Here is a 14,031-nt window from a genome sequence, read left to right on the forward strand (position 1 = left end):
TAGCATATATCATATATTATTGTATTTGTTAAAACAAATTGTTATGAAAATGAAACACCTTTTGTCAGTCAAATATCTAACAAATATCAAACAAAGTTATTTAAATTTAAAACTTCGTTGTCTTAAAAAGCAATAACCATCACGTGCTAAATCTCCAATGTAATCTCTCTCAATGTCCTTTTTTATGAGAAATATATATCTGCTTTCCAAGAATACGTCAGCCTGTAGTCACAAACTTACACCTTCAAACTCATCTTACAGTTTTGGCTTTTAATTTATCTAGTTATATTTATGTCCAAATCCAGATGAAGATTCGTGTCTAAAACTGTCACGAACAAATTAAGAGAAAAGAAGCAACACTGCCTTCGGAGTAAATCTAACTGACGAGTCTCAGTTTTTATAAGCCATTCCTAACAATTGGAACTATATATGTATATACTTGGTTACATGTGTCATCGATGTTTCAATACTGCAACTAAAATTAATTCTGAAAGAATATATTATTCCTCTAAACTTACTATCAATAATGTTTTCTTTCCTGGCCCGGGAAGGTCATTCCGGAAGACTGCTAGCCATATACCTCGAATAAAACTGATTACATTGGGTATCAACAGGAGTAGAATAATCATGAGAAACCCACGTGTACTGTCAACGTCTTTTTGCAAAAGGTACTCTCCAGAACAATTGAATTCAGCGTTTCCCGTTGTATTGATGTTTAGAGTATTCGAGAGAGCGATAATAGAAAATTTGCTCAGCACCAGACATGCTAGAAATAGCAGCCCTATCAGAATCGATGCGAACCATTTCAAGAATACAACATGTTTGGAAGGTTGAGGACGAAATTCTTTCTCTGTCCCTAGTCCCTTCTGAATCTGTGAGATGAATAACAAAATATTGATTATTTTTTCTGCAAATAAAACGATGATATTTGCTTAACGTCAGTAATAACCGTAGAAAACATCTTACATTAATGATGCTTGAAAGATCATTTACTCATCATATAGAATTACAGTTAATAACATGCATATCTTTAAAATGACAAATTGGCTGAGCTCAATCTAAATTAATCAAGCCTTAATTAGACGTAAAGCTCATTATCTCGTAAAACAATTGCGTTAATTCAGTGCCATTCATTTGGGTACAAACGAGAGCTAATCTCACGCATCAAAATATGGAACAAACACGGATTCTATACTGCAAAAATAACACATTAAAATGCGGTACAAACAAGGATTTTACGTTGGAATTAGTTGGACACCTTCTCTTATAACCAAATTAAGCACTGTACATACATACATACACACACACACACACACACACATATATATATATATATATATATATATATATATATATATATATATATATATATATATATATATATATATATACATATGCCTAAACAGTCCAGTCCGCACATTCGGCTGCTAAATATTTATTATAATTAAGATTAAGAACGACATACCTTTGACTTCTCGGATACCGTTAGTAGTTTCGTCCCTCTCTCGTTGCCATGCCCAAATAAGCTTCTGCCGACAAAACTGTGATCAGTGGCTGTCGAAGACATGGATGTTTCTGGTTCGAGACTCATTTTTGACTTAAAATCCTTGACATACAGTCAACGATAAATTCACCGAAGTCTACAATGACAGATTATATATATATATATATATATATATATATATATATATATATATATATATATATATATATATATATATATATTAGTGTTTACTCGCCTTACTTACACCACTGGTTAACACACTTATTAACATCTTCTGATGACATCCGTATTTTTGGTCCTCCTTTCCATTTATTGTAACTGCTGAAATCATGGGCAAAGCTTAGACTAAGTACATTATACTAAACAAATTGAGTTGGTTTCGTCTTCTTGTGTAAAGGAGGCTGCTTGCAGCAGAGTCAATTTTAGATGGTAAGTGAAAGTACAAAAGCAGCACAAATAAATAAATGTATCTGAAACAAACGTTAGTCTAGGTTATAGGAATATTTAAGAGACCAGATTTAGCATCTGTCTGGTTACAGATGCGAGACAAATCTAGCAAGCAAAATATGCAGGCATATATAGATGGCTTATTTGGTGCCCATATAGATACAAATTAACTACCCCAGTCAGATAGGCAATGACAGATCTTCCTTTGTATACTCGACAACCGGTGACTCTACCGGATGGCAAATATAGAAACGATACATGTGGCTTGCTTTTCTTACTTAGTTAGTGATCTCTACATATATGCATCAGATATGGCAATACATCCTAATCAAGAAAAAAAATGACCAATATGACGAAATTGTCGCATCGTTTAGTTTACTTTTCGTGACATATTCATGGTCGGAAAAATTAAACTACAATGAATGAAATCTTTATTTCTTACTATATAGGTCACAGCCGTGTTTCCGGTAGGAAAATCATGTTAAATTACATTTTGATAAATATTCATGGCAGAAAAATCTATTAGTGAGCTCATATGCCATTAAGAATTACCTACCATGGTTCTTTTATGATTATATGCTTATATACCATTATAATAGCTTACTTTGGTATCAGTATTTATATTTTTATTTTCCAAGCCGATCTGAAACTAGGTTTGTAAAATATATAACCATTTAATATCATGCATAAGTATGAGTGACCTCGTTATTTGTTATGGTCAATGTATAATAAAAGATAACTCCCAAAAAGCTCAAAATAAACATAATCCCTGCAATAGTGTAATGTTGTATGATAAATTTTGTTGACCATCTTCCTTCAGTCGACATGTGCCTAAAGAGGAAAGCTCTGCTATTTCTTAGCTAAACGTGTTTATTCAGCTACCAATATAAGTTCACTTTTATGGTTTCCTCTATTGCAGTAACAAGAACATGTGTCATTAGTACTCGACTATAAATTGACTAAATGAAAATGGAATAATTGGTACCACCTTCTCTCCAAAGTCCATTGTTGAATTTGGATCAAATGACATCTTAAACATCTTCCTCAAACTTGTTGGCGGTTGTGGGAGCATATTTAGTTATTTTCTAGTGAATAGAGGTAATGCGTACACGCTTTGGCTGTTGTGAAATTACCTTTGTCGGTTCTTTGTTTTCATTTTTATTTAAGACTTGTGCAAATCCTATTTGATTTACAATGATGTTTCTGCGTTTGATAAACAGTGTTTAAGAAGGTGATATAAACTGTTTGACAGTCATTTTTCACGAATCTTTGAATTGTGATCAAATCAAATCCCTGCTTAAGATGAAATAGTACTAAATATAAATATAAGCAAGAATAATGACGAAAACTTCATCCGTTCAACATTGCACCTTCATCACTGACACAATCATAAACAGTATGATCTAGTTTATTTTGATGAGGCAAATGAATCATCACTTCTATCTAGGACGTATAAAACCGGTTTTTTACTATGCTACTAAACACTTTCTGATCCATCTAATGCCATACATGGTCCACAAAACCAAGCCTTGTATGCTAGGACACTTTAATTCATCCACCTTTTATGGCATACAAAGTCGATTACATCTGTAAGAAGCAAAATTATGTTCCCAATTATGTTGCCGCCGTTGCTATAAACCTTGTCCAACCCACATAAGCAACCTCCATTAATATTTCATCTTTGCCAATTCACCGTATAATCAGCTAGTTTTCAGAATGCATTCAGTTGAAATAAAAGCCTCAGATCGTGCCCATATGTCGCTGTATACATCCATACTGTAACGGCCTCGTTCTTATCATTAGTTAATGAGGAGAGATTCCTAAATATCCGTTTGAACCGGTTGTTGAACGAAAGACAACAATACAGTGGATATTGCAATTAAAAGAATTTGCATAACGGAATCGTTTGACCAGCATGTAGACGAGATAAAGACAAACTTTACACAAGCAAGCGAAGAAGATCATTCATTGAAAGGTAATTTAGTGGTTATATACTTGTTGCACAAAATCGCAAATGGAAGATTGGATGAAAAACAGATTCAAAAATTTAAGAGAGACATCAGCAACTAAACACTCTCAAACAGAAACACAATATTGCAAGAACGGATGGACAGATTTAAAAGCGAAGAAGCACACTTTGTTGGATAAATATCGCATTAGGGATAGCTTTAAAAACAGACCCACAATAACAATCAATAGAAACTAACAATTAACATTAAGTGAAAGACTGAAAGAGATGTTTATGGGGAAAATAATATTAGGTGAATGACTGAAACAGCAATATCTGCTGCCATAGGGATGATAACATCAATTGTTACTATTTATGGCAGCAGCGACATAAAACAAACATGTTTGTTAACAAAACTGACAAGTGCTTTAAATAATATTGAATTGCAGTCTGATGAAAATGTACATGTAACGAAGGCTGAAACATCAGTTTAATGGAAAATGACCTGAAAATTTATGCAATTCCTACTGCGCTAGGACTGATAACGTCAACTGGTATTTACAGCAATGGCCGTAATGCTCTATTGAGAGGTAAATATGATCTATTTGAGCGGCAATCATATATACGATGTGCTGAAGATATTACTGGCATTGATAAAAGGTTATATTCTGTTGATCTTTCAATTCAGCAATCTGATTGCTTTCGCATTTAGGCAAAATGACAAACTCGGAACTTGTAGTTTCTAACGACAACTCTCCCAATCCCTAAGTTCAACGTTTCGTCTGATGGGTTCCTAAAATGTAGTGTATTTCCTTATTTCAGTTTGGCAGAAGGGTAGCATCAAATTTACCAGGTAGTTTTGGTATCCAACACTGTTGATACAAATTTACTAATACATCGACCAAACTGAGGTTGCTATACGTTCCAAACGGTAGAGAAGTGCATTTCCAATTTGAAGTTATGGATAGCGTGCAAGATGATGCCGATGAATGATAATAATATGTTAGCCACTTTAATCCAAACACAAAGACTTTCTCATTTCTATCCCTTACCTCAAACAATAAATATCAGCAGCACCAGCATTAAATTCACACAATCAGTAGTAAACCTAGGTGCACCCTCTACATTACTCTCTCTTTTGTTCTTCCAATTTTTGTCTAAAATAAGATCAATCATGACATGGTTTCCAATAGCCCACATTGTTATCAATATTCGAATTCCTTCCCATATTGTGCATCCAATCATGTATTAATATAATCTTAAAATTGGGTTAGATTTATTATCTTTCACTGTTGTATTGAATATATTCTCGATATGTGGACATGCTAGATATTACTATATTAACGGAGTAGCCACTGAACTGTTGTTGCAAACCCCATATAAATTAGTCATAATGTTTTATGTCATTTTCGGCTGATTTGCTAATTAATGATGAAATGTTATTTGAATTCAAATTGTATGCATGCAGTTTAAAATCCTAAACAGAAAGTATACTGTTGATTGTTTTAAGCCTGCTGGCTCATGTCAACAATACCAACGCAAACGTGTGTGAATCAGGCAGTTAATGGAAAGAAGAAAAAAAACAGCACTTCAAACAGCAGAAAAATGAACGCATCGTGTGTGCATAGGGAAGAGGTTTTTCAAGATTAAAGTCCATAATTGTGATGGAGAAGGAAAGTACTGAATACGTTTCAGCTTACTCAGACGAACAATCGTCTTTAGTGGCATTATTAAAACCTTGAAGGTTAGAACGAGGAAACATTTCAATAAAAAACGAAAACAAAATTCACTGACGTTTACTAGATCTACATATTGTGGTTAAATGCTCAATGTATTCTTTCTCCATACATTGCTATTTTAGCCAGCCTGTTGTCAGCTCTTTCGATAATATTTGCGGTGAAAGTAGTCTGTATATCCGCATCCTTTATAAGCTATACCTACATATTTAAATACCCCACATCAACGAATTAATATTTCTGTTCAACTTAAATGCATTCTTTGACATGCTTTTCATATCTAGTGCTGTACACGAGATGAAAATGCAAACAATATGAGTAGCCTAACTATCGCTAGCTTTACACGAGATGTTAATGCATACAAATGTAAGTAGTTTAATTATCCTTCTTTTACGGCTTGTGCCTGAGAACGTTAGTTAGTATGATAAAGAAAGCAGTTTTTAAAGCTATAGAAAGCAGGGACGTCACCCTGGATTTGTCGTAGTACGGACTTTCCTTACTTATACAAATTGGTAGGGGTTTTGGATATTTTCCTTGGTATACAATAAGGAAACAAATAGTTTAATACCAATTCAGAATTAGGTGTTTCGTTTGATGTTATCAGATAATCTCATCGCGCTAGAACTGGATATTTGTAGACACATTTGATTTATATATCAATGGTTTACATATTTGCAGTCTCGCCCGCAATATGCATCGCTTTCGTCTACTGAATCAGATAAATATACTCCATTTATAAAGACCTAAGTATTATGTGATAGTGTGCGCATGGCTATCTGAGACAGAAAGTGTTTGAAGTAATTTGCTTGACTGCTCTTATTTACCAAGTTTACTAAATTTTACTTGAACATTATTTCATGAAAATATATCAACTCAAGGCATATAGAATTGCACTGTATACCCTTCTAGGTGGAGCAAACCAGTCAACTTCTGGAAACTCTGATGATAATCACCGTCCTTTCATAAAATAGCACTTGGCATTGAATAGAGGTTTCAGTGTAGCAAAACATCAGCATATCAATGATATCAATACATGCCAAAACAGTCTACCCCACATTAAATACTTTTTTACAGTCAACATCCTATCCCCCCTCCCTCAAACTAAACAGTTTGTTAATAATACTCATCCACTCACAGCCTTCCAATCAAGTATACACACCTTTCGCAATAAAGGCTAAATAAATCATTTCATGGTGATTGTGTGATTGTGTGTGACTAATATGAAAATGATTAGGTTATTTTACTCGGTAAATAAGTTTTGAATAAAACATACTTATATTATTGTCAAGGCGTGTCTTAATTTGCAACCATGACTTACTGAGAAATTGTACGGGTTTTATCTCAAACTTATTCTGGCATTGTACATTGCTTCTGGTCCTTTTTGTTATTTATTTTAAGACCACATTGATACATATTAAATTGCTTTCTTTAATGAACCACCACATAGTAACATCAAACAAAGTATAAAAATAATGACTATTGTGACATCTTTGGTTATCTGTAAAAGTCTACATATGTAAAGATAATGGTTGTCTTCTGAAAGAACATTGTAACTAGTGTAAAATAAATGAAGTATTTCATTTGTTCATTATTGGCGAATTGAATTGACCAAACTAAGTACAATATTTCACGAATTTAAAATGGTTATGGAGAAATTGTTATAGAAAGAAATGTAAAATTCGTATGTAAAAGTCCCTGTAGTATAGAATAACACATGTTTTAAATATTGTGAGAGAAAGCCTGTTCATTAGATGGCAGGTCAGAGCGCCCTATACCAATGTTTCAGGTATTACATTAACTTGATGAAATCGTAGTGCAATGTAGTAAGAAATAAGACCAGATAAACTGAAGAAAAGATCAACTCAAAATTACAATGAAGTGAATTTCAAACTAATTTTAATTTTAAGAAACAATGCTTTAATAATTTATTTCAATACTTGATTGATAAATATCCAAAACTGAAATAAGATATTTACAGACAGCACTACTTGCTATCCTATGTGGAAGGAAACTAAACCGAATCATCAGACAAAATAAAACTTCATGTTTACATAAAGAGTCCAGTACGCGAATAAAAGAGTTTTACACGAGTGTTATTATTTTATTGGTGGGTTTTGTCCATTTATCACAGTGTTGAACATACCTGAGACAAGCGTTAAGCCAAAAGCTCTAATACATTTTCTGTAAATGTCTAGTTTTATTTAGCGATTACAATCAGAAAGAAATTAAAATGCGTTGTAACATATAGAAAGAATTGGTGTCACAGAACAAGAGATTGGCACAACATGAATACAAATGAAACGTCAAGATTAATGAAAAGGATATTCAAAATAATGCACACAATATTTGCTTTGGAAATAAATAAAGATATACATCTGATTTTAGTAGGATAAATTAAATGGTTGTATGAACATTCAAAACTATAAAATCCAATATTTCTTTCACCCTGGTGAATCTACGATAAACCCACCTAGACATTATCTGTATAGACCATCAGACAATAAACGTATACAATATGAATATTAGTTGCACACATAAGTGATTAAAATAGAAGACGTTACATATTTTGAAAATACGTTTAACATATCTGACAATATATGCAACGTTGTAGACAGATTTATAAGACCAGTCAAAGTAAAAGAAATGGAAACGGGCGGTCAAGTGGCTATGTAAATCATTATGGATGGAAATACACATCACTTTTGTGACATGAAAGATTTTTTCAAGATTGGTTTTCACTTTTCGAAGAGGTGCTTACAATTTTGTAGAACCAATTGCAACTGCTAAAGCAAGGGAGGATATGCATTCAAGCAGAAAACGCACGGAACATAATTCCTGAAATAGGCGTTACTTCTAGAAGAAACATAAATATTATCACACACTTGAAATCCCGTATATGTTATACTGATATCACGAGAGTATGATACTATCAATGGTCTTGTAAGCGATAAATCAAATGAAAGAAAGAAAAAGGCAGTTAAATAAGCACGATATTAATTTTGTCTTGATAATAAATTATTTCACAAAATACAATACGCCAACTCTATACAGAGGAACAGATCACATGAAACTCTTATACAAACATGTGTTTGAATGGATACACGAATAATTATCATCTAGATCCGGCTCATCATTTCAGTACAAGTTGGCTAGCAAATGATCATAACGTGAAAAACACTAAATTAAAATTCAGAATTACAAACAGCTTATTGTATTATCCTGCTACCTGAAGGAAGTATTGTAGGAGAAATTAGCATGAAATCGAATAGTTCGGTCAAAAGAAATCATCAATATGATATTGATGATATATATAAATTGAAAACTGATATATAACACGATTGGTCAATGTTATTCTTCATGGAAATAAACCGTAACAATTTATCTGAATAAAACATGTGCCAATTAATGCATGTTGAAACAATGTAGATGGGCACCCAATGATCAAGGACAACATATGGTCTTGGAGTGTAGAACATATTTTGGCTGGAATATCAGAAGTAGATTGAGAAGCACCAATTCATTATCATTTCAAGCCAGAAAATAGCTAATTCCTAAATGATGAGAATATAACAATTAAAAAAGACAATAATATAGTATAACATGGTGCAAACCCTTTGGTATGTACGCTAAGAGAATACACAGATATATGATATTCACTATAGCAAATTGAAGTTGCATGTTCAATTACAAATAAACCAAAAATAAATTCATTTTTTTATCAAGAGCAATGGTTAAAAATAAACAAAATAATAACATACATATTTAAAGCAAGCCGTTATGACAATGATTACTTTTAAGCCGCTGTACAATTCTGTGTTTGGTAAACAGAAGTAACCTTTATGAAAAATAATGAATATCAAAATATGTACAAAATAGTTTAATACATTAAACTTCTAAAGCATTAATCCTTTTGGAAATATAAAATTATTGAAAACGAAGCGGTATTCGTCAGCTTAATTAACAAAATAAATCAAGTCAATTTATAATGGCCAGTAGTATTATAAGTAAGTTATTTATTCACGATTCTCACTACAGACAAATGAAGCATCCATATCATGATAAAATGGCAGTTGTACTGACTGACACACATTTTTTTATGTATAGACAGATATATATTTGTGTATCATTTTAAATGAAAAATATTAAAATGACACCAATGAATACAAATCAAAATAATAGTTTTGGTATCCATCAGATCAGCAAAACTGTAGCAGGGCAATTTTGAAAAAAAGTTGAATAATATCATTCGATCTACAGTGTTATGTCGCATAAGGTTGAATTAAGGCTGTCGCAAACATAATCAGCCACACTTACATTTCGTAATGTCTACCAGTGAATGCACCTTTTGTTTAAGCTGTATGCATTCCTTTCTCTATCATCTAAGCATTATACCAGAAACAAAATACAAGTCCCCTGGAGGACATTAAAGAACACTTTTAACCACTTATTCAGTTATGAAATATGTTGCAATAGATCAATTGATTTAGACTTATTAGAACTTGACCAACAAAGCTGTTATAATGTACGTAAGATTCAGGAAAATAACTTGAAAAATAGCATTGATATAAATGTACTTAAAACTTTGGAAGATAACTTAAACCATGGAAAAGTCTGGGGTAAAAATGAATTCAACAATAAATTGACATCTGTGAAAGATAGTGGATTTAAAATACGTTCTAAAATAAACAACTTGATATACAAATTGCTGAAATTAAATGCCCATATCAAACTCAATAAAAGTTTGGGGATACATACTTTTGCAGTATTCGCGTTATAGTGACTATAGTTCTTTGACTGGAACAATTTTATTGAAATTAGTTTGATGGTGGGTATGGTTCTACAGTCAGACAAATTTATACAATATTATGTTGGTGGTGGTGAGATGAATGTTTATTTTTGGCAACAAAATAGATGGAGAATTGAATTGTTTCCCTTTCAAGTTTTGTTCTGTTTTCTTTTATGTATTATTGCTCTTGTTGTTGTTGCATTGTTCGACATTTGTAGATTTTAGTTATTTATAGCATTGTATTATTTTTTTTTTGGGGGGGGAATATATAAACATTTAAAGATATTACATAGATAAACATTTAATGATATAAGTGTGCCTCGTGCTGTCATGGAGGAAACTTCTATATGGGTGGAAGACAAGAAGAAAGAAATGACTTCTTTCTTGCTTATTGTATCGAATGGCAGGAATAATCCCATAATTCTATTATGACCATGCTTGACCTCGCGCGTTTATAATATCACCGGGGGGGGGGGGGCAATTCCATTAATTCATTGAGACAATGTTTGAAATGGATAACAGAATATATTACAAACAACTGTTCCATTACATTACACAAATATGTTGGACTAGATATATATACCGTTAGGTGAAAGAAAATTCAGTTTAATTATTTTCTAAGATGAAAAAGGAATAACTTTTTTTTATAAACTGCATTCAGTAACAATTTACGTGCACACGTATTCGACTTGAAATACAATAAACAAGATTGTGCAAGTCGTAGCTAGAAACTAAAAAATAGTCCCATAATTCTTGTACCCCGATACTTTATATAGCACCGTTTTTGTTTATTTGTTATGTATATATACATTTTTCTAACGCTTAGAACATAATTTTATCTAATTTATCTTTTTCCGTGGCTGTAATGTGTACAGAAAATCGTTTGCTACTTTTGCCTACATGACTTGAATATGTACAGAGAATAAAACTGCATAGGATTTATAAATAGATCTTTAAAGTGTGTTGACAATTATTATTAATAATCGTAATAATAAAACCTAAATCGCGCTTATGGCTTAATTTCTTAGTGGTTGATAGGGTTTCGACGTTTCCAGAATACGTGTGTAACTTCCCATTGATCGGACTACATCACGTGTCGACTTAAAATGAGTAGTGTATTCTGTCACTTGAGTTTTATTTCAAAATACAGCTGTTATGCACGGTAACACAGAAAGAACTAGGAAATCAGATTCATTGCGATTTTGGAGTCACTCTCACTTCTTGTGTTCCTGTTGTAAGTCTGCAGATGTGTTGTATGCTGAACTTAGATATTATTGGAGAGGAAAGACATTTGTTTTGATTGCTCACTGGAAAGAGAAAGTTCTCGTTATTTGGACTATAATATTATTCTGGAAATGTCATAAATTATTCGAAGGAATTCGATCAACGCTCTACTGATAACCACACGGTTCTTGGAGGACCAGGACATTTTCGGTTTTGAAATTTATAAGGAACTCTTCACTCATTTAGGGACCAATCCAGTGGCCTAGTGCTTAGAGCCTTCGCCTCGGATGCGGGAGGTCGTGGGTTCTATCCCCGACCGAGTCATACCAAAGACTTATAAAACTGGTACTAACAGCTGCCTCGCTTGGTGCTCAGCATTAGGAGGTTAGTGTTAGGACTGGTCGGCCTGGTGTCAGGATAATGTGAAAGGTGGGACATCCTGCTACATGTCTGCGGCATGATGCCCCAGTGCTTGAAATCACTATAAACTGTCACACTGCAGACACCGTAGCGAAAAATTGTTCAAGCTACGTTAACAATCCAAATCTCTCTCTCTCGCTCTCTCACACACACACACATTCATTTAGGACTTTCATAGACCTTTATAATGACTAGTTTAGATTCACATTATAATACTGGAAGTTCCTCTCGCATTTTCATTTAAAACTTGATGACTACATTGTTTGTTGAGTATTTTAAAACTTGCTGATTTTGCCTTTACCTGTTACTTAGTTTGTGATTATAGATTCTCAACATAGAATACCGGTCGTATCTAGAAACCATATAAATAGTCATATCAGTTCATTCCTGGTACCCCGATATTGTATAGGGCACCATTTGTTTTAATATACAGGTCGTATCTCGAAACCATACAAAAAGTCCCATAACTTCTCAATCCTCGTACCCCGATACTTTATATGGCACCGTTTGAATACAACATATTTAAAACTTCCGTTGCTCATCTGATGTTTCGTTGCCATGTAGTTGAATATTTCCAGCAATGAGAACGCTCTTGCAGGTTTCTTTTAATTACACTTTTTAAACAAATGCTATCAATAATTTGTTAACAGCCTTTCATATAGATTCATAATATCGTCTACACCAATGATTTGCATTTTATGTTTCCTATAGGCATGCACAAAGTTCATTTATTTAGCTTTTACAAAAGGGAGAAATATGTATTTTCATTTGAATTAGATGAAAAGCATTTCGCACAAAATGTGAAGCAAGCATTACCTAAGTTCTAAATCTCAAATGTAAATCGACCTCCTCGGGACAGTGTTCATAATAAATAGAGACAATGTACACTTTTTATTTATCTATTTAACTTCATTTATTTATATATGTATCAAAATACGTAAAAAACGACGAAAGCTTAGATACTTTTCGTGGGTCGATGGTTCTATCCGGAGCTTTCCCGGGTTCTTCCTCCAACATTTATACTGGCCTCCATGTAAAGCCTATATTGTACTGAAAATGGCGTTAAACCCAACAATAACAACAACAACAACACCAAAGCTTAGTTAAAACCCTCGCTCTTTATTGTAGAAGTAATTCGGAAACAAAATAAAAGTGTCGTAATATCCTAATTCGATGGAGTATTATTGATGACTTTACATACAATGATGTACAAAATATTTGTACTAAACAGACTGTACTGATGCAATTTGGTAATCTTGTCTGATTATCCACTGAACAAGATAAATTTTAATTCTGTGAATTAAAATACCCCCGGTTGAATTTGAAATTAAATGTTTATCTATACTATGAATAAAAACCGTATGCAAATGTTCATTTTCCAGCGTATTTACATGTATTAGTTATAAATATACAATGACATATGCACGTGTGTGATCGTGTATGTGGACGTATGTAGCCTATGTACGCAATAAAGATACATTGTGTCAAAGAAAGAGAGAGAAGGAGAAGGAAGGGAGGGTAATAAACTTTAAACTGCTAACCTCGCACAATGGCTACCAAAATGTCCAATAATCAATAAGAAATGACACTGCTCAGTCCAAATGCCTGTTTCATGTAGGCCAACAAGGATGACTCGACACTGAAATAATCAGAATTCTCACCGGGCATAAGATATTTGCCTTTGGTTACACTATATTTCGTTTTCTGTATATTCCCTTGACATGCAGACACTAGCAAAACACTTGCCTTTGGGTTAAGCGTTGTAATGGATATATGACTGTTGATATCAGATGATTATCAATACCTGTATTGGATATCTGCATAAAATTTATCTTTATCTACATGTTATGACTTAAGTCAACAAGAGGCTGGATACATATGTCCTATATGTGAGCAGAGAAGTCAGCACTATTTCATTTAGTTTCATTTGTTCTCGCGTTTTGTTTTTGTTCGGTTTGTGAGTGGG

At 33.1% G+C, this 14,031-nt stretch overlaps 1 protein-coding gene across 1 annotated transcript in view; it reads right to left on the reverse strand.

Annotated features, from left to right (window-relative positions):
- The window catches only part of LOC149796015 (uncharacterized), a 74,272-nt gene extending 60,455 nt beyond the window's left edge, over positions 1-13,817 (reverse strand). Inside the window, exons 1-3 of the mRNA XM_089964164.1 lie at positions 13,607-13,817; positions 1,466-1,640; positions 519-872 (exon numbers count right to left, since the gene is read on the reverse strand). Of these exons, the coding sequence (XP_089820290.1) occupies positions 519-872; positions 1,466-1,591 (480 nt within the window). The 5' untranslated portion in view covers positions 1,592-1,640; positions 13,607-13,817. The remainder of the gene's footprint in view (positions 1-518; positions 873-1,465; positions 1,641-13,606) is intronic.
- Between the last annotated feature and the right edge of the window lie 214 nt (positions 13,818-14,031).

Source organism: Sinohyriopsis cumingii, chromosome 7, assembly GCF_028554795.1.
Source record: "Sinohyriopsis cumingii isolate HCF-2022 chromosome 7, ASM2855479v2, whole genome shotgun sequence".
Lineage (NCBI taxonomy): Eukaryota > Metazoa > Mollusca > Bivalvia > Unionida > Unionidae > Sinohyriopsis > Sinohyriopsis cumingii.